This window comes from Vidua macroura, chromosome 6 (assembly GCF_024509145.1).
Source record: "Vidua macroura isolate BioBank_ID:100142 chromosome 6, ASM2450914v1, whole genome shotgun sequence".
Taxonomy (NCBI): domain Eukaryota; kingdom Metazoa; phylum Chordata; class Aves; order Passeriformes; family Viduidae; genus Vidua; species Vidua macroura.
Genome location: NC_071576.1, coordinates 14,026,093 through 14,048,331, shown reverse-complemented (window position 1 = coordinate 14,048,331; position 22,239 = coordinate 14,026,093). Strand labels below are relative to the sequence as shown.

Sequence of the window (22,239 nt, the reverse complement as noted above, 5' to 3'; positions counted from 1 at the left end):
GCACAAGATGTCTTTGCTCTATTATTTTTTTAATGTATGGAATGGTATTATGGAGCCTGCTTTAATTTAAATTACCCAGGATTTTCTGTTTTCCCTTAGGTTAATTTTACAATTAACCTAATTAGGTACAATTTTGGTTAGTAACATTTACAAAGTAAATAATAGTATGCAGTCATCTGTATGCAATAAAGTTAGATCTCTTGGTCAGATCTCCATCTAAAAGATAGATATTTTTAATTTTTTTTTTCCTTATTCACACTATTCTCCTATTTAAATTGTAGATGCCATGGCATGTTCTGCTGAAATTCATAGCAGTGTGTAATACTCTGCCAGATCAGAGAACATCTGATCGTGGCTCTGAGACAAACATTTCTTTTAATCTCTAAAAGCATAGCTTCAGTAATTTATCACTCTCAATGGCAATTAGTTGCTGAATATCTATTGTTCATAAGAACTTTTGACTTACTGTCTATGTTTAAAATAAACCTCAGTGATATGTGACTAAGGAAATCTATAGGCTACTGCATGCCTGTATAGTAGGAGCAGATTAGAAATTAGGAAAACTAGGAAATCTGCTTTTAGTTACTTTTTTTTTTCTTACATTTTAAATGCCAGCAATTACTTGGAGTTAGAGAGTTGCAAACATGTATTATCTGCCCTTTGCGTAGATTAAAATTTTTAGAAGGGAAAGGCAACAACAAAGAACGTGTAGATAGGGTGTTTTTTTACAGGGGAGTGACAAGAATTTCAAATGGATATGAGTTTGAAGTGTTGCATGAGAAATGAAGTTGTTACAGCTTAAGACCAAGAGAGCAGGGTTTTGAGAGAAATAGCACTCATTAATGAGCTCTAGCATATTCTTTCTATGTCATTAAGAGATAATTCTGCTAAATAAGTAGAATATAAATATACCTTTTAAAAAGGTGGTTTAAATTCTTGGCTTCATAGGACTTTAAAGTACTGAATAAAAGTATAATTCCCAAACAAGTAATGAAGAAAAATTGAAATTAACATGTTCAGTGTTGTCAGTGTTTTTGTTTTTTTGGGGTATTTTTTTTTTTTTTTCCTGCAGAAAGTAATATGACTCTAATTTGGGTATTTTTTTTAGAAATACTTGTGTTAATGATGTATTATAATTCCATACTATCTACATTAGGTTATTTTTATGAAAAGAATTCTGAAAGGAAGACAGTGAAAAAACATCCAAGCCCCAAAATAAACAAAACCCCAAACTGATACACTTCAGAGTAATACCCAGAATCTAAAAGTCACCACTGAGAGGCAGAAGCTTAAGCTAAGATCATCTTTTCTTTATAATGAAATAATAGATACTTCTGAAGTACACATGTGCTTTGTGATAAAACTATGAATGAGGCACTGATAAAAAATCTTGTCTTAGCAAAATGTAGCAGTGAGACCTTGGACTCTTAAAACTAAGGGTATCTTAATTTTTAACACAAATTATTTAATTTTATTGAAAATGGTAGTAGGAAATTTCTAGAGAGTAATTCCCTCTAAGTACTAACAGTAGGTGAGTGAGGAGAAATTGGACCCTTTTCTGTTTTCTTTTTCAGCAAACACTATCTGAGCAAAAATATATAATCATCACTTATTTTTTCGTAACTAAGGCTTAGAGTTTTTTTCCAGGTGCTTACCAGCTAGTTGAGGCTTTTAGACACAGCCAAATTACTTTTTTTTATGTAGTTCTTCAGAAATTTGTTTCACAGGGTTGCTTTTAATAAGAAACTGGAAGACTGGTTTCTTCAAATATTTCCAGGTTTGAATTTTGTCTTTTTCGATTCAGATTGTGTTTAAAATATCAAAAACTTAAGCATTGTCATGCCTACTGAATGAAACATTCTGCAAGTGTGCGATGTGTGTGATGTAGGAATCTTACTGAAAGTGTAGTGCTCTTTAGAATAAACCAATATTAGTAACGAGTAGCTTCTCATACAGAATTAAAGGTCTCTTTTCCCATAAGATTTTCCTGTGAAGCAGTTAATACTGCCAAAATGCAAAATGAATAGGTTATTTTAGCTCTACATTGTTCAGAACAGGGAAGAAGTTTCTCCAGGTTTCTGCCTTGCAGTTCTCTTGTTTCATTGACATCCCTGACTGAAATCAGAGGATTGCAGTATGTAGCATGATTTTGGCTCTTGCTGCCTTAAGATAAATAGAGAAACCACGTAGCTGCTAATTTGATCTGTTGATTTGTATTTGCTGTTGTGATTTGAAGGCCCGTGGCACCAGAGGACTCTACCGTAGTTTTCCAGTATCATTGACCTTGCTTTCCTCTCCATGAGTGCTAGGGACTGGTCTCTTGTGTTACTACTGTTCTTTAAATCCTGCTGTGAAGGCATCTAAACATGCCATATCTGTATAGAGTAGTGCAGCATTGGATGACTTAGGATGTTAAAGACTTCCCAGCTAAGCTTCTGAAAAACCTGCCTGTAAGCATGTAGATTGCTCCAGCACCCTCATTAGGAACTCAAGCTACAAGTAATCTTTTCCCATTCTGCTGTCCTTGGGTTTCTTTGTTTAAAATACTGTTCTTGTTTTGTATACTGTCTCTTTGAAATCTGCCTACAGTGGGTATACACTGAATATCCTGGAAAATAATTCAGAGTTTAAGAATTATCATCAGAGGAAGCATTCCTTATGAAATTTCAGATAAGTGTTTTCAGAGAATTCCAAAATGCAGATACAAATTTTTTAAACTACATTTCATAGTGTTAGTTTGGATTTTGAGCAAATGCATATGTGCTAACCACTCTTCTCGCTATTCAGAAATAATGTTGCAACTAAGACAGCTGACATGTAAAGGGAGTTATTCATAACTTTTCTCTTGATTTGTAGTCAGTTAAATCCCTGATCTGATCAGATGTTGAAATATTTCAACTGTGCTACATTCCTAAGCTTTTATTAAGGTATTACGGTGGAATTGCAAATGGCCCTAAACTCCAAAATATTTTGAAGTCTGTTAGTCATACACTTGGGACATAACCCCTTTTTTTACTTAACAAAGCTTAATTTAATGTAAGGTATATACTTAAGCTAGTAGTCTGTATTTTACAATGTAGAGTTTACTGCAAAGTTTTAATATTAAGGTTTGAATGTCTAGTTTTAGAAATATCTATAGAATAGCATATTGTCTTTATCTCCAAAGGCATTATATTGTACTTCTAGCAAGCGCACCGACAGAAAAACAGCGACTAGAATGGTGAGTAATCCTTGAGATTAAAAAAAAAAACAATACCCCCCCCACCAAAAAACAAAAGCAGCATCTCCCTTCCCCCCCCCCCCCCCCCCATCAACCCTGGACAAAGGGAGTATCTAGTGTATCAAATGTCTTCTTAATGAATGAAAGTGGCGCTTCAGTGTTGCAAAATTAAATGGACAAAGATTGTAGAGGTCTGAAAAAAAAACAGTAAAAATGAAAAACTGGGGAGTGAAGGCTGTTGCTTACATTTTTCCTTAACAGGAGTCTCAGGTTTACTTTACAAGCACCTTGTTCACTTTTTTTAATAGGCAGTGTGAGGAGGTATGTTTTCAGTCACTTGAAATGCTGTTTCTCAAAACAAAGATTCCCTTTTCCCATGTTTCTGCTCTTTTATTAGTGAGATTTTAAGATTGGCAGCTATTGGGAATTTCTTCACCTCTAAAATTCATAATCTGAAGCCAAAACACTATTGGATAAATACGTGGTGGTTCTTTCTAACTGCCTTTTACTTGATGTGTAATGTCTTGTATTTAATTCCATTTGTAAAATCAGGCCACAGGGAGAGCTACAGGGCATTCTTAAGCTTCCCTTGTCAGCTTTTGTAATGCCTTAACTGAAATTATTGATCTGAATTAATCTGATGTGCACTAATTCATTAGTAGTCTCAAATATTAGTATAAGGAGAATGTTGAGGATTTTATCCTGATACGTGATGTTAGATACTTCTTTTATTTCCTGTTAATTAGATCTTGCTAATAAATGACATTTATACAGGGTGGGCTTGGTGGAATCAAAAATCCGTATTCTAGTTGGAAACTTGGAGAAGAATGAATTCATTACACTGGCTCATGTGAATCCACAGTCATTCCCAGCACCCAAGGAGAATCCTGACAAGTAAGCAAACCCATTTTCTTCATTTAGTAGGGAGAAACTACCTTAACTGAAACACAATTTCATTAATAAATAAACAGACATTTTTATAGGATCTTAAAAGGATTATTTTTTAATGACATCACCTAAAGGCAAACAAATGATGCTCAGCTCTTCTTAAGTAATATTTAAAATAAGTACTCTTTAATTCTGTATAAGAATGTGTCTAAATCAGAAAATAAGGGGAAATGTATTTTTGTTAATAACTGTATTAATTGCATAATTTCCTGCCAACCTGTATAAGATATTGCTACTAGTTGATGCTGTTTTACTTGTGAGAAAGCACTGAGAATCTGGGAGAACATCAGGCACTGTAGAACAGAGCTCTTGAGTAACTAAGTTCACTTAATGTTATAAAATTTAGCAGTTGGGATGAATATAATTGAAATCATAATGGCTGTGATTAGAATTTGTCAGGTTATGGAAACAGTGGAGAGAATATGAAGTGCTTCAGATTGTTGAGGATTTTAAATGTTTTTTGACTCCTTCCTCCCCCCTCCCCTGCTCTGAACAGCGATTGCAGGTGTGTGGGGGCTGAAAACTCTTAAATTGAGACTTTATTTCAAGATAACATTGTAATTAATTTGTTAGGAATCATATTTTTCTGTGAAGTGTGAGAACGGGGGAGAAATTTGTCTTTACTGGGATACGTGAAAAGGCTTGTTGCACAGGGCCTTTTCCACACATGAACTGCTTCAAGTATAGTATCGGGCTACTTGGTTTTTTTTAAGAGGTTATATAATTGTTACATGTGTGTTCCGAGTAAAACTGGACGAAAGCAGGCAGTACCTCCTCAGCACCAGTTTAGTGGGTGGATACAGCTACAACTGCCTGCATAATCAGAGGCTCCAATTAGCTCTTTTTTCAAAGGACTTGATTCAGGGAATACTTCCAGCAAAGGTTGTCTTCCCAGTTTATACAGAGGACATTCTTTCACCATCCCATGTGAGAGGGAGCTGTCAAAGGGAGGGCTTTAACTGAAACCTGCAGTTTGTGGTCAGTTACAGCTAAGGAATTTTAGCATTGAAGACAACGTTTAGGTTGCAAAATGGAAGTTGCTTAATTGGGTAATAGGTTCTAATTACTTTCAGTGCCTTTATAGTTGCTATGGCTAGTTGAGAGCTGCTTATTTTCGTGCTAGGAGCTACGTGAGAGTATCTATATGGGAACACAGTTGAATGGAGTAATTTACTGATGATTTTAGTTCATTTGCTGGAGGTAGATGTGTAGTGTTTAATGACTTTTATATTGTGAATGAAAAAGGAGTATTGTTAGTCAACTTGGTTTTTGCCTTTTTGTCCAGTTTCCTATTGCTACTAGAGCTAGAAAGTACAACTGTTGTCCATTGAAGCAAATAACTTATTGAGCTATTTAATTCTGTCAGTAAAACATGACTGTTTTATATAAAATTTTCCAGGGAGGAATACCGTACAATGTGGGTGATTGGGTTGGTGTTTAAGAAAACTGAAAACTCTGAAAATTTAAGTGTTGATCTTACCTACGACATTCAGTCTTTTACAGACACAGGTGAGTTTTGCTTTCTAGGTGTTCTGGTACTAAAGATAAACTTTTTGAAGTGACTGACTTTGCTCAAAATGTAGTCTTTATTCATAATGCCCGTAGTAATAGTAGAACTGTATCTACACAGAGGGTTTCAGCTGAGGAGTTAGGGGTTTTATTTAATGAAACACATTTTCAATGAGTTTTAATGTTCCTAAATCTAATTAGGATTTAGACTAATCACTTTGTTTGTTCTCATTAAAAGTGATAAAAATTACACACACATCTTGCAGATCTCACGAAAAGTGTGGTACACTATTTTGTAATCTTTATTAAACAGATGAATTAGTTATCATACATGAGGTAGCAAGCTTAACCTCAAAAATGTTGAGTATAGTTTAAATATTCTTGTTACTTGGTGAAACTAAATTTATCAGTGGATTAACAAAATGTCTTTTATTCCATGGTGTTTGATACTAGATAATTGATTCAGTAATCTTTATTTTCATGTCTGACACTCAGTGGAAGAGACCTTTTTGACTTTCTGATGTTTACTTTTTGATTCACAAAAATAACTTGGGAAATTTTGTAAGCAAAGAATTGGTAACAGCTGGGGAGTGTGACACCCGAGTACCAGGAACAGTAGCTTTGACAGATTTATAATAAATTTACAGGTTTTTTAAACAAACAACAGTTGAGGCTCAAGTATTCTGTGTTTACAGAGCTGAAGGAATAGGTTCAAGTGTTACCTAATGCAGCCATGGTCTCTGAATTTCTAAGACTTAGTCTGAGGAAGCAAGGGAATTGAACACCTTGGCCCCTCTTCCACCTCACAACCGTGAATGCAGTAAATATGTAGGCATATTTATCATGCCAAGGTTTCAAAGTTGTTTATTGTCATATATAGCTGCGGAGAGGCGTCTCTTTCTTGAGAGTTGAAATATTTCTTGTAATTATTAGTGATGAAGGAGAAACTCTAGCAGCTATAGGAACATCATTCTAATTTTTGAGAATTTAGAAAAGGTAATACCTTGGCTGCTGCTTTGAAGGAATTCAGAAGTTAGTTTCTCAAGTGTTTCATTGTTTATAAACAGATATTTCAGTAGTATACTTGTCAGAGATTTTTGGTATGAAAAGACTAAAACTTGCACTTAAGATTTTTGATGTGATTTATTTGCACTATATTCCTAAAGTTTGTCTAAATAGATGCACTTACAAGTGGAGTAGCATTTCATCAAGATCCTTACAAACTGTGATGCAGAGTTTTCAAATTGTGAATATGCTTCCAGAAGTAACAATCTAGTAAACAATTTGTTTGTGTGTTGTGGGTTTTTTGGTAATCTGAAATTAGTGTGGGTCTGTCTTCATTGTTTCTAATCCAGCCTAAAGGCTTGTTTGCCCTGTCTTTTGCAATAGGTCCTAAGATTTTATCAAAAGTAACTATTTTCCAGGATGGAATTAAAGAATAGCTTGCTTTTTAGTGGGAGCAAAGGGAGGAAGAGAAACATGATGAGTGATCTAGGTTTTCGTTGTATGGAAAGTTTGATAAGACCTAGTGTCAGGAATATGGAATGCTTTAACCATGTCTGGTTTCATTGAGCATGCTTCTACCTTAGCTGTACCCGGTGTAGTTTTTTACAGAGAGGCTTTATGAGCTTCTTCAATACCAAGAAGTAGTGCAGTACTTGCTTTAATACTCAGTATTCATTGAGCTCTTTGTGTGCCTCTCTCTTAACACCTTTTTAATTACCCGTTCACAGCCTATTCAGTGAGATTCCTTAATGTTTGTAGTATTGGCAGTGAATCAGGGAGATACCTCTTGAGTTTTTGTATTTAAGAGCTACAGAACCATTTTTTATTCACACATCTGCCCCAGCTTTTGTTTAATGTTGTGGAGACAGTCAGTGTGAAAGAACAAGCTTTTCATTTTTACCTGGCTTTACTTGAATCCAATAGCCTGGGTTCCAGTGCAGTTCTTGTACTAACACTTACCATGGTGACTTAACAGAAGCAGATGTTCTGAGGTGAAGAGAAATAACTTATCATATAGACAAAATTAAAAGAAACAAATACCAACCAAACAAAACCACAAAAATGACTGTACAAAATTAAAAAAAAAAGAAATCAAAAACCAGAGCGACAAAAAAGCACAAGAAAACAAAAAATCTAAACATAAATTGCTTTGTATAACAATGTAGTGGTGTGTGAGTTATCAGAATAATTTTAATACATTAGGTGGCAAATGAGCATTTAGCTCCTGAAATGAAACCCATTTGTTGCAGGAGCTGCATAAATAAAATCACCTGCAAAGAAAATAATTTTATGTAAATGCTATAATTCTTACAAGGAAATTTTATTTCCATCTTTAGTCCCTTTGAGATGAAATGAAGAATTTGCTTCAGAGCTCTTACAGTTAAAATGTGTTGAAAATAGAGTGAACCATGTGGTTGCAAGACATTTTTCTTGAAAAACAGGTCACCTGTTTCCAAACTAATGTTTGTGTTTGTACTATCAGTGCTGGCATGGTAGGCAGTTCCCTTTCTTCTTCCAGAACAAGGAAACATTATTCTTGTTCTTGAGGGTAATAAGTGCGCTGAAATGCAAATTGTTTCTGCCTGGGCAAGTAAGTGGACTTTGCAAAATGCTTCACTATGTCTTAATGTTATTCTAATTGTGTAGTTTATAGGCAAGCAATAAACAGCAAGATGTTTGAGATGGATATGAAGATTGCTGCACGGCATGTGAAACGTAAGCAACTTCACCAACTGCTACCTAATCATGTGCTTCAGAAAAAGAAAAAGGTAAACTTCTCTAATATATGAGAACAATGAATATGCCATTGCTCTCAAATTTTTGATTTTTTTCATTTACTAATTTAGGTTTACTTAGATTTTTAGTTTTACTAATCAAAGAATTAAAATCACATTTTGAGATCTTAATTTTACCTGCAAATGATCTCATTTGAGTATAGCAGTATTATTAGGTGCACTGAATATAATACTATGTTTCTCAGACCATCAGCAATGTGGAGAGTATCTTCTTGTCTGGCTGGATAGTTTACCTGTGGCCATATATGAGAATGATAGCATTAGTTTTTAATTAAGATGCTGTGTTGGATTATTGTTTAATTTCAGTTGAGTCAGTAAGAATGGGTGAAACTTTGAATTGAACAATTCAGTCTGTTTCAAAATCTCTGCTGCTTTATATTAGCTTAATCTGAGATCAATACAGGTTTGCTTGGATTTTTTAATAGCTAAGCCACTGCTACATATTCTGTTTTAAGTATAGCTGAATAACATGCTTTATTTCTATAACTGTTTTATACTTCCTAGTTTTAAGGACTAAGAAGTCTTTATTAACACCAAGTGTAGATCTGTTTCAGAGAACAATGTAATTATTAAGTAATGTGTCTCTTAAAGTAGTAGTACTATGTCAGAAAAGGGTTTTTCTTTTCCACAGACTAAGTTCAAATCATCTTTAAATTTTTTTTATGTACATCCATTTGTTTTGATGTACATCAGTTACTTTAAAGTTAGTGAAAGTATTTCCAAGTCCACAAAACCAAAGAAATTTGAAATAAAGCTGAAAATATAATAATTTTAAATTATCAAATTAAATACAGTAACAGTTTGGTTTTGAACATGATTGGTTCAGAGAAATCTGTATCAGAGTTGTAAACATGAAAACGTCAATGTTTGTAGTGAGAGGATAGTGGATTATTTGCCCGTGAAAGGATTTGAAAACTGTCCATATAAGTTTACATTTTTAAATAACTTGAATTTCTGTTGATTTTTAAACCTTTAATTAGACTAACGGAATTTTCCTTTGCCTTGTGGCTTGCAGCACTCGACAGAAGGGATCAGGTTGACAGCTCTGAATGACAGCAGCCTAGATTTGTCTATGGACAGTGATAACAGCACGTCTGTGCCTTCGCCTACCAGTGCTATGAAGACAAGTCCGTTGAACAGTTCTGGAAGTTCTCAGGGGTAATGAAGACTTTCAGTCTTGTTGCTGCTCTCTCTTCCTGAATTTCTTGTGTTAAACACATGGCAAATACTGCGCACATGTGATACCACCGTTAGCACAGTGGGAATGTTCCAAATTGGATGGAGATTGTAAACACTCTTATTTCCGTTTGAGCACTATAGCAAAATTTGGGGAATAGGGAGTGTGGTGCTGGACTTGAGATGAAGAATTATAAAGTTGGGTGAAAATGCTTAGAAGAACATGATGATAGAAAAACTTAGGCCCTGCAGTAGGAGGCGATGAGAAGTAGTAAGCAGATAGTTGTGAGGGTGAGGGAATATTTTGTGAGTTTTGGATCCAAGTGTGAGACAGTAGAGAGGTTTAGATTTTCAGTCTGGGAAATCAGTAGTGCTCCTGCTGTTATTGATGATACCTATGCAAATTAAGCTTAGGAACATAATTTCCCACTAGCTTCAAAATTTTCTTAACTCCAGTTTACTGCAATAAGTGAGTGTACTCTTTTCTTTCATGGGTCCCACGTTTGTTTCTTTGATACACATAGAAGTTATCATCAATCTCCTGCAGTTCAGCAGTATTACACATCTATTAGAGGATGTTGTGTACGATGAAATACTTTACGTAGTCCTTCTGACAAATGTTCTTTCAGTTAGTCTTCCTTGGTAAATGGCTAACAGTAGTTGATACCACTATCTGTGCTATTGAAATAAGTCTGTCTTACCTAGGATGTCACAGATGAAGTGGAAATTGCCCTTGGCGGATTTTAGACACACACTGCTTCCCAATTTCTTGACGATGGAAAAGGGATCATTTTTGTGATTGGTCACTTGAAGCCCCAGGCCTTTGTTTGGGATAATTTTAGACTGAAACCATCATTGTAACAGTGTGTGTAAATTAAAAACAAACTTTTAATTCTAGTTCTTTTACACTGGTTTTATTTCATCCTTCAGTAAATAGTTGCTGTGTTTTCCCATGCTCATTATTTGAGTGGACGCTGTCTGAATTTTTGCCTGTCTTCGAAATGCAGCCTTTTTCTGCTTTCAAAAACTGTCATTGAGTAATTTAAATTCAATATTTGAAATAGCTTCCATTGCTTGTGTTTGATAGTAGATTGCCAGTGCTCACTTTTACCTTCTTACTGACATAAGTTCTGCTCTGTAGTGCAGGTAAAATACCAGCTGTGGTTACTGGTCACACATGATGTGATGAAAGGCAGATCATGTAACACCATAGCATTGCTAATGTTTTCAGCATTTCATAATTTTTCTCTTTTTAGCAGAAGCAGTCCTGCGCCAGCTGTAACAGCAGCATCTGTGACCAACACACAGGCTTCTGAAGTCACTGTGCCACAAATAAATTCCAGTGAAAGCTCAGGGGGTAAGGAAAATTGCATAGCATATTGTTTCTATTGAATTTTTGGTAATGTTTATAAGACAGTTTTTCTTCCAGCTTGAGTCTTCTAGTCTTTGCATAACATATGCTGTAATGTGTTCTTCTTCATACACATAATTCAATAATTTGTTAAGGATTCAGAAAATCACAGAGGAATATTTGCTGTGATGTTTATTTCTTTTATTCTTAGAGATTTATATTTGCCACTCACAATAGCAGTAGTGTTCCAATGACCTAATGTAGGTCTGTAGTTTGGTTAGCTAAATGAGGAAAAAACTATCTAAAGCTGGAAGAACAATTTTTATATTTATTTTTAATTCATTTTGTAGTTAAACTCAAGATGGTTCTGTACTGTCTGTTTGTAGTCTGTCCTCCCATGTTCCCGCTCCTTGTGCTTCATGAAATTGATTTTAGGAATGCAAAAGACTCAGATGTAAGCAGAAACACATGTTCCTTACTGATGTCTGTTCAGATATGTCCCACTGTGTGTGCTGACTTTATCCTCCGTTTTCTGCAAGAAAAAGTACACTTTACTTAAAAATAATCTAAAAATTTGACTCTTAAGTCAAAGAATAAAAGCATCTGGTGAAAATATTTTCGTAGAATCAGCTACTCTTCTTTTTTGATGGAGCTTTAGTGTACAAGGAGCAAGTCAGAAATAGATGGAAAAGGGGAGCGACTGGTTAGCCTTTCAAAATGAAATCTCTCATTTCACTCTTGACATGTGGCATGGTTTAGTCTTAATTCTCTCTGATTTTTATCGTGTCACAGGTGCATCAATGTGAGTAAGTTTGTCCATGAGCACTAAATGGAGCTTAAATGGCGTGACTGGTTTTTGGATTTGGAAGCATATCAGAAGTTGTTCATTCTTATATTTTGGTTAATCAAAATGTTAATCACCTGATAGTTGTTAATGAAAAATTTCCTCAATGTATTTTTTCTCATCCTGGAGCATCTCCCTATGTGCGCTTATTGGTTTGAGGTAGGCAATTGATGAGATAGAGCTTTGTCATATGGAGCATTTTTCAAAAGGATGTTTATAATATCAATTCTTTATTTGATGCTCTGTGATGACTTCATATTTGTCACTGGATAATCTAAGCCTGAGAAGTGATAAACTTCATTTTTGAGTGAAAAAGGGAGTATCAAATTGCTCTTGGATTTGATTTAATGCGGTCTTGGCAATGCATATATATGGCAGAGTACAGAAGCAGTAGAATTTCCTTAGGTACCACAAATACTACAGCTGTATTATACAGAGCTCTGTCTGGGCTCATATAGCCTGCCTTAAGCAGGGGTAATTAGGCTAAGTAGAGTGTCATTGCCATGGCTACCCTCTGTCTGGTACAGGAATTCTTTCTCAGAATCATGTGTTAAGGGCTTGGAGTGGACCTAAAAGATCATCTAACCCCAAACCCCTCCTGCCACACTTCCCACTAGACTGGTTTGTTCAAGGCCTTAACTGACCTGGCTTTGAACACTGCCAGGGTCAGGACATCCAAAACCTCCTTGGACAACCTGTTTCAGTATCTCAGTACCTCACACTAAAGAATTTCTTCTAATACCTAACCCAGATTTCCCCTCTTTCAGTTTGTACCCATTGCTCTTTGTCCTATCACTACAGTTCCTGACAAAGAACCCCTCTTTGGCTTCCCTGTAGGCCCCCTTCTGGTACTGGAAGGTTGCTGTGAGTTTTCCATGCAACCTTCTCTTCTCCAGGCTGACCAGCCCCAATTTTCTCAGTCTCCCTTTGGAGGGGAGGTGCTCCAGTCCTCTTATCAACTTCATGGCATCCTCTGGACTTGCTCCAACAGTTCCGTGTCCTTCTTATATTGGGGACACCAGAACTGAACACAGCACTCCAGGTGGGGTCTCACAGGAGCAGGGTAGAGGGGAGAAGTCCCCTCCCTCGACCTGCTGCCCACACTCCTTTGGCTGCAACCCAGGGCACATTTGGCATTCTGGGCTGTGAGCACATTTGCCCACTCAACTCATGTTGAGTTTTTCATCAACCACCACCCCCAAGTCTTTCTCCTCAGGGCTGCTCTCAGTCACTTCTCTGCCCAGCCTGTGGGTGTCCCTGCGTTTGCCACAACCCAGCCACAGGACCTTGCACTTCAAGAGGTTTGCATAGACCCACCTGTCCAGCCTGTCCAGGTCCTTCTGGATGGCATCCCGTCCCCCCAGTGTGTCAACTGCACCACACTGGTGTCATCAGTGAACTTGCTGAGGGTGCACTCAAGCTCAAGAATGAGCTTGAAGCTAAACTGTGCAGTGTATGCACACTTGCTGTTCCAAACATGATGCTTACACCATTAACTGTACCATTTCCTTGATGCCTGCTTGATGTCAGGGGTTTTGATTAGAGATGAAAAATACCAGTGATTAACTGAAATGATTGTGTCGATTCCTCTTGTTGAAGATCTTGAAATTATTTGTCCATAGGTACTTCAAATGAAAGCATTCCTCAAACTGCCACACAACCAGCCATTTCTCCACCACCAAAGCCTACCATCTCTAGAATTGTTCCCTCAGCGTATCTATTAAATCCATCACCAAGAAGTTCAGGAAATGTTGCAACAAAAATGCCTAGCCCTGTCGCAGCAGTGAAAAGGACATCTTCTCCCCATAAAGAAGAGTCTCCTAAGAAAATTAAAATTGAAGAGGTATTTGAGATTTTGAGATCATACCATAGCAATGTTCAAAACTTTGACTATTCATTTCACCCAGAGTGCTGATTCTCATATTCCAAGTTTCAGATATTTCCTATTCTGATTGCATTGCTGCTTGATGTTTTCAGCTTGCCAAGGTGTTAGTATTTTTATTTTGTTGATATTCATCACATGACACGTGTACTGCATTAGCACAAATGCTCAGAATTGAGATTCTTATCTTAAAAGTAATTATTTTTGTAAGCCTATAATATGCTAAGTCTTACAAATAGTTCTGACATTTTAAACACTTTGACCTTATTTTCTTGTTGATTTTTTTAAAAAATACGATTTGTAATAGTTTCTGTGTTTACTTTTCAGCAGGATGAAATAAGTGAAGATACTAGCTGTATAGATTTGAATGAACATGAAAAAATGGAAACTAAGGTATGTATGCCTAGACTGTATAATTTTGTTTATATTATTTGGGAAAATCACTGTTTTTCTCTCTAGGAATGACTAAGAGTGTGTCTATATCTAGACTCTCCAGTAAAGATATCAAAATGATACCTTATTTTTTTAATGTTTTTGTCAGTATTGATGGAGTCTGCTGCCATGCTAAGTTGAGCTCAAATCCATAGTCACAAAGCACTGTAATTTCTTTGCTGGTCATTCATGTGGTATTAAGCATGGTGAAAAAATCAGTCATGATATTTATATTTCAGTTTGTTAAATTAGATCAAGGATGTGTCAATATGCCACGTTTTTCCTGCATCCCAAACCTGATGCATGTTAATTAGTGAAAGAACAATTGTCCTATGTATTCTATTTGGAGTTTGCATGTTGGGCTGAGCATCCCAAACCCAGCCACTTTGTTCACTTTTTTGCTAAAGAAATTTCAAGTGATAGTAAGTAAATCTTCTGTGCAAGTGAAATTATTGTGTGAAGTTACAGCATACTGTTGGGGGACTTAGGAGATTCAGTGTGCCCCTCCTGTATCTTGTAATTAGCAGACAATTTTTCTTCCTTAGTGGTGAACTGAAAGGGTGACAGACTCTTTTTAACCTTATGATAGCAGCTCTCCAGTTGGGATTTTGCAGTTTTTATGGGGAACGTTATGTTGTCTCTGGAATACTCTGGAAGTATGCTTAGGCTTAAAGTTAAATGTAAGTTTTTTGGTTTATAGCTTCAATGCCCTTAAGCAAGAAATTGCATCTTGTTAGGCAGTCACCTTGCAATGTCTCTGAACTTAAGATAGGTGAGGGCAGAAATACATGTAAGCACTTAATCCTCACTTCAAAAATAGATCCACTGGATACAGATCATTATAAAAGACATAGGTAATCCTGTTAGTTTTTATTGGCAGTCTCCTCTTTGTCCTTAATATTTATGGAAGGAAATGGTAGAATTAAATTTCTTAAATTAACATAAACACAGGTTTTGATCCATTGAAATGCATTGCTTTTTTTTAAGGGTGTGTTAATGGCACACTTTGAGCTAGCAGACTGTTTTTATTAAAATGAGAATGTGCCATTGTCCTGCTTCAGTCCTATAGTCCCACTGTTGTACCTGCAAATCAGTCTCTGACACTCACCTATTCATTCAGAAAGCTGATTCAACCCATTAAAGCAGAAGGAAAACTTTACTGGCAGAATAGCAAAAGCTGTTGAATTTTTAAACAATTTCTGTAGCTTTTCACATCATCTTCCTTGATAATACACTTTTTGTCTTTAGTGAGTTGAATGACATGTAATGTTTTGCTATAGGAATCTGTATAAAAGGTGTTAATTGGTTAAACAAGTGACAGCTGGTAAGTGATACAGCTTGTGTTGATGTCAAATCCCTAATAAATGAAACATTCTCCAGTGTGGTGATTCCTTCCTAAAAGGAAGGGTGTCAATGCAGCAAGCATCGATTGCATTTTTCTTTTGCTGTATATGCACAATGTAAATCATTCTGGAGTGCTAGGTGCTACTATATAAGTAGCTCATTGGAAGTGCCGTAACTGTGGTGATGCTTTTATTTTTTTTTTTCAGGAGCAAATTGAAACAGAAGTGAATGTTAATTCTCAAACAGAAACTCTTCAGACAACTTCTCTGCAAGCTCCTCAGGTACTGTTTTTAAAAGCAATACTGCCATGTAATGTATTTATGTGCTAATCTGTGGTGAAAAATTGAAACTGAAATGAGTCCTGATGTTAAAAATAAATGTATAATTTAAAATATATATCCATTTTATGGAAAACTACTTGTTGTTACTGTCACAATTTTTGTGTTTTAGATGGTCATTGATGTTATTGAATATGCATTGTAGCTAAACATGTATGGCTTGCCATACAAACTGACCGAAGCTGGATTCGCTCTTCTGAATTGTGCCTTCAAAGTAAGGGGCTCAGTTTATTCCTTTGTGCTTTGCACATCACAGAATAATCCTTTCTAACAAGGAAACAAATGCTTTAAATAGCTGCTGCTCAAAGATGTCCAGGTAGAGGTTGAGGATGTCTGAAATATAATTTCAGATTCTAATATTTGGTACAAGAGACAAGTTGTAAATTTGTCACTCCTTAGCCAGCTGGTGTTAGCAGTGTAAAGTCCTTTGGAAAACAATAAGAATTCTGTACCATTCACTTAAATTTTTGTTCCTAGTATTGTAACAATTTTTAGAGAGCACATCTGTTTCTTACTAGCATTTTTAAACTTTAATCAGCAGCTCACTAAGAGAAGTATCACTATCAAGCACTTTATGCACTCTTGAATCATTAAAATATGCGTAGTGAATGTGTTGGTTGAAAATAGTGATTGTTGCAATAGTAATAATGGTATTTCTTACTGGACATTTTGAACTGTATGAGCAGTACTGAATAAAGATAGCAAAATTGTTTGGCAAAAACTGTAGTCGCTACATGGACTTCTTAAACTGCTTCGGGGAAATTTTTAGACCATTTAGTAAGTACACCAATTTTATTTTATCTGTTGTTGTGGAGGATTATATAAAGCTTTGTAGCTTTTTTACAGATTGTGTGGTTGTTACATTAGCAAAAGTAATCTGGAAACTACAAAGGACGGTGAGCCTCCCCTGTCATTTTTCAGTGTTCTTGTTGGCTTTGTTTAAAACACTGCCCATGTTGCAGAAAATAGAAACATGTCAAACTGCAGATCAGCACCAACCAGGGGGTTACCTGGGGCAGGGTTGATGTGAGGCCCAGAGCTATTTTGTCCTGGGTCCCTGCTACTTCGTGCACTAACACATCAGTCAGTGTTGACTTGACTGATTTATTTTTAATAAAGCAGCAATGAAGAGCAGTCATTTTAATGCAGTTTTCCCCATGTATCAAAGGTACCTTATATAAATTTTGAACATTTCTAGCGTAAGAAAACATTTTATGATAAATGATGTGAAGTATTGCATAATAACTGGGTTATTGGGATGGCAAATAATGTGCCACAGTGGAAGTGAAAATACTTAAAAATAAAACCACCCCAACCTTAGAGGCATGTATAACAAGTGAGAAATTAATGAATCTCATTGAATCTCGGGTGGGCTTCTGTGTTTTCCTTTTATTTGTTTTAGATATAATTTTTCTGAATGGCATTTAAGTCTTTTAAGTGAGAAAAAATTGTTGAGATTATTGTCAAGGTGGAATTCATAACACATTTATACAGTACCTTTTTAGAGTTCGTAACTTTTTTTTCATGTATCTTTTTCTGAACTGATATGAAAAATTGCAGGTTTGACTGTAGAGTTTTTCAACAGTTTGGAATGTATGAAGTCACACACTTTGGATTGGGAACTGTTTTTCATCACTGGTCTGTAAGGGCAGAGACTTAACACTGAATTGTTAAGAGGTGTTTTTAAATACTAAACATGTAGATCAGATAGTTGATGTTACTGATCAAGCATCCTTATTATGTGGTTGTTTTACTGTAACACAGGTTATTAGTAGGCCCAGCTTTATCTGCAGCACTTGCTAATTTTTTGCAGTTGTCAAAAAAAGAAAAGGACACAAATTCTTGTAGAAATTTTCCTTATTAAAGACTCCGTAGGCAAAGAAAATACATGCTTCTCTCTTTATAATCTGTAATTATCTTCATATATTTCTAAAAAGTCTTCTAAAGGTCTTTGTTTTGAAAGTTAATGCCAATTACTACAGTATTTTTCTTTTTATATTTACAAAGTTAAAATACAACCAAACTTCTTTTCTTTTCAGAAAACACCCAGTACAGACCTTTCAGATATCCCTGCTCTTCCTGCAAATCCTATTCCTGTTATCAAGAATTCAATAAAATTGAGATTGAACCGGTAAAAACCACCTCAGGGGTCCATAAACAGTATCTGCCAACTCAACCTGTTGTCTTCTAATGCTAGAAAAAAAAGGAGAACGGAGGGTGCAAGACTAGAACATAATCGCAAATGGATTTAGGTATATGTTGTGCACTTCCCTTTCTGGACTAAAGTCGCCGCTTGATTGGAAGTCCAGGTTAGTATGTGAAGCCAGGAGTACAATTAATGTGTTAGCAACAGTTACATTAAATATTTCGAAGGATTACTGCCTTTAAAAACATGAACACTATTTGTAGCCATATTTGACATTCTGATTGAATTTGTTTGATGCATTGTTTCAAAATTGAGATAAAACTGGCATAAGAATCCCTTAAATGCACTTTTATGTACTTTTTTTATTGGAGTATGACTAATTTTAGATCTTTAGCTGATAAAATTTCATTTTATTGAAGAGTCTCTTCAATAGTAGTAATTTGCAAATTGGATGACATTCTATGATATACTATACATTGAAAACAAAGTGTATAGTATATTTAGTTCAACTGCCATCAAGCAGCAGTAAGTCTTTAAAATGTAATGTCAGATCTTGGGGTCATAAGATCTAAGTTGGGGACATAATTGGGAAGTTTTGGTATTGGTGGGACATGATTAAGATGTGGTCTACTTTTATTTATAGGATTGTTTTAAGGTGCATACAAATCAGCAATCAAACAGTAAATAAACTTCCTTTTGAGCTAACTGAACTCCTTATTCCCTTTTTTATCCCTTTCTTTCTTGGGAAAATATTTTGCATTTACTGTTGGGGTGGTTTTTTTTCAAATTATTTTTTTCTGCTTGTATGCACCATATAGAACAATAGTTATTTATACAAAATAAAAACAAGCCATTTACTCATTTGGTTTCCCCCCTACCCCTTACCTTGTTGTAATACCTTGTGGCCTCTAGGCACAAATTCAGAATTTGTCCGATGACTAAAGTGTTCAAGGTAAATATTGTGTGCCTGTGAAATACACCACCTGTCTTGATGGCCTTTGAATCACTAAATATGATTTTTGTACACTCCATAAAGGTCCCGTATGCATTAAAAAGCTTAAAATTTTAAATAAAGGCAAAAAGATTTTTCCCTAAGAATTTTAACCTTTTTATTTTTAGATAGTTCATCACAAGTAGTTTTACATACTGAACAACACCAAATTTTTAAAAATCATATTTCCAGTAAGCACTTGACATCTAGTAAGCTCTCTTACTCCTATTTTTTGTTCTTGTAGTCGTATCAAAAAAGTAACAACTTTTTCTTTTGAAAGAACTGAAGCTCTCATGGCAAAGAACAGTATTTGAGGAACATGAGGGATACCAACAGTAATACCAGATGTAGATAACAAACTTCATGTTACTATTACTTAAGTCTGAAATATGTGGGATGTCAAATCATACTTCCCATACTTTGATTAGCATGTTTTATGAACTCCCTTCTCCCATTGTGCTCCATCCTATTACACATGCATCTTTCATGTTACAAGTTAAATTACTTACACTCTTCCCCTTATCCTTCTAAATTAATTCTCCAAAGTCAGAGTGTAGCTTATCTTTTACTTAGGCTGTGCAGTAACTGAAAGGGTTTTTTTTTTTTTTTTTGCCATTTGTCTAAGATGTCTAGTATACAATATTTCTCTTTTCCTTGCCCTGTGCAGCCTGCTGTCGTCCACCCCCCAAAGAAGGTTATATCTTAACAGTTGAAGTGTACAAGCTGTCTGTGTATTTTGTGTAGCTATGGAGTTTAGATCGAAATTGCCAGGCACAAATTTAGTCTTGTCATTTTGTTTACACATCGGAAAATCTTTTTCATTTTATTAAACGTTTCATGTAACTGCACCCAAGTTTTGCCAAGCTGGAAACTTGGAACCTTTCTGTATAGTGACTTTTTAATTCTAGTTTTCATAACCTGGAGATCAGACTGTTGCTTTCGCATGATGTACGTAGTGTCTCATGACTGGAGTTTGCTTTGTTTTATAGTATCTGTACTCCTTGTATTTTTCAAGAGCTATTTTGTAAACAGATGATGTATTTCTCCATTGAAAACACAATAAAAAACAGCACAATCCCATCGTTGTCTGATTTTTCTGAATGTCTAAATTGATTTTACTTTCTTAATTCTTACTTAGCTCTTGAATTTTCTGCTGAAGCGAAATATGGTATGGCCTAAAGGAAATATAGTAGAAAATGCTTATTTAGAGAGCATTCATTTATATTCGCCATAGGAAGTTGAAATAACACTCAGAAGGATGTTGGGTTCTAGCTATTAAAGGGAAAGTTTGTGAATTGTGCAGTGTAGAAAGTGGAGGCAGAGTTGACAAAAACACACAAAACATTTAAGGGCATCCTCTCCATCTCTCCATCCTAAATTCTTTGAAGTGGATAAAACTAGAAGAAACACATGCCTAAACAATTTGGGGGTACACTGTTTTCGGCAAAAGTTTGAACTTCATTTTTTAAAAGCATTGGCTGTAAGAGTTTTGGCACCCCAGGCTTTTCTTGCAAGTGCCTATTCCTTATGTCAGCAGATGGCACTATTTCTCTTCTTAAGTAGTTTAAGCGTGTCCTGAAATAAAAGTAAAAATTGCAAGTAGCTGTGCATCACTTGATTGATCTTTGTATCAGCATGAGCCCAATCCTCCAAATGCTTGATGTGAGTAACTTTAATAAGTAGTCTACTTTTGACTAAAATTTCTTTAACTGCTAAAACCACTGATGATTATGGTCTTCATATTATAATTGCCCTGTGTAAAACAATAAACCTTTCTGTTGTATATATTTTTCACAGCATGAAATTGCTTGTCTTGTTTAAACAGATTAATCATTTTTCTATCCTGCCCACCACATCTCCCTTTCATCACAGCTGATGATGTTATTTATGGCTTTAATTCGTCTTTTATTTTCTCTGACCAATAAAAATCTGCTAGTAGATACACAAATTTCTGTTCAATGTTTTTCAGGCTACTGGCAATAGGTTTCAATAGCTTGTTTTTCTGAGTTGCCCATCATCAACCTTCTGAATTAAGTTCACTGACTCATAAGGATCTGCAAACAAGAAGCTGAAAATTACTGTTGTAGCCAAAATAATTAACATTAATAAGCCATGGTTTAACAGATGGCTTTAGACATACTGATTGGAATCAGACATTTGAGTTGATGAGTTCTAGCTGAAGTTGTGCTTCCTTGGAGATAGTATGTGTGCATGCCATTTCTTATTAAATGCACTTCTTAGTGCATCTCTTAGTTTTTTTTGGGGGGGGGATGGGGGGGGATTTCTTTGTTTTGGGTTTTTCTTAAACGGCAGTGTTTTAAAACTTGTAAGTACAAGTATATGGTAACTGAATAGTAATGAATATCAATTGTTAGTAAATATACCTTAATGGGAGAATGAATTTTATCAACAGTAAAAGATGAAACAGTTCTTCAGCATCTAGAATAACCAAAAGTAATTCAGCATAGCAAGAACATACAATATTGATTCTGAGCCAGAACCTATGCTTAAACACACTAAAAACTACTGAGGAAGCAGAGTATGTTTATCCTCATAATAGATATTATTTGGAAGTTGTTTGTATTTCTAGAAAAGGTATTTTGCATGTTATAGTGATGCTGGCACCATTTATGTAAGTTCATGAACACACTAGTCAAGTACCTTTGCTATGATTAATCTCTCTGCTGTCATTGTGGCTGAACAATACTTACCAGATTTCATCACTTGTTATGCAGGTCTTGATGGTACAGTCAGAAATGCACATGTATTAGCTGAATACTTAGTGGGTTCACTTTTTTTTACAGATCCAGTATTCAGATTGGAAAAATGTGAGTAATACAAATCAGTAAACTGATTTTAGTTTAATAATCATAGTAGTATTAAGTGTCTGGTAGAAACATAACGATCTTGGTTTTGTTGGTAGAGGGAGATGCAGTTTGCTGCATCTACAAAATTCATAGTAATAATAAGTGGAAATATCTACAAACATCAGCTAATACTGTCACCAAAAGAATGTAAACTTTAATATGAAACTTCAGAGGGCATACTTTATGAAAACGATAATATGGTGAACCACTGCTGGATATTTCATCTGTGTTTTGGATATTTAAACTAAGGATTTTTTAAAATAAAGTTTAGGTATATTTTTATTGTTCTAACTAAATGCTGTCTTGGGCTAACTTTTTTTTCCTTCCTTACACACTTAATTATTAATTATATTCATAATTTAACCAGTTCACAGGTCTAGATATCTTAAT

The 22,239-nt window shown here is 35.3% G+C and overlaps 1 protein-coding gene across 5 annotated transcripts in view; it reads left to right on the top strand.

The window, feature by feature from the left end:
• The window catches only part of PAPOLA (poly(A) polymerase alpha), a 43,659-nt gene extending 23,597 nt beyond the window's left edge, over positions 1–20,062 (top strand). For 2 of the 5 annotated variants that reach the window (XM_053981624.1, XM_053981628.1), the window contains exons 13-22: positions 3,167–3,220; positions 3,995–4,114; positions 5,568–5,677; positions 8,330–8,451; positions 9,494–9,636; positions 10,911–11,011; positions 13,472–13,692; positions 14,059–14,124; positions 15,714–15,788; positions 17,885–20,062. In XM_053981624.1, coding sequence (XP_053837599.1) covers positions 3,167–3,220; positions 3,995–4,114; positions 5,568–5,677; positions 8,330–8,451; positions 9,494–9,636; positions 10,911–11,011; positions 13,472–13,692; positions 14,059–14,124; positions 15,714–15,788; positions 17,885–17,980 — 1,108 coding nt within the window. In that variant the 3' untranslated portion in view covers positions 17,981–20,062. The remainder of the gene's footprint in view (positions 1–3,166; positions 3,221–3,994; positions 4,115–5,567; positions 5,678–8,329; positions 8,452–9,493; positions 9,637–10,910; positions 11,012–13,471; positions 13,693–14,058; positions 14,125–15,713; positions 15,789–17,884) is intronic. The other 3 variants (XM_053981627.1, XM_053981626.1, XM_053981625.1) reach the window with 3 other exon arrangements.
• Positions 20,063–22,239: the final 2,177 nt, after the last annotated feature.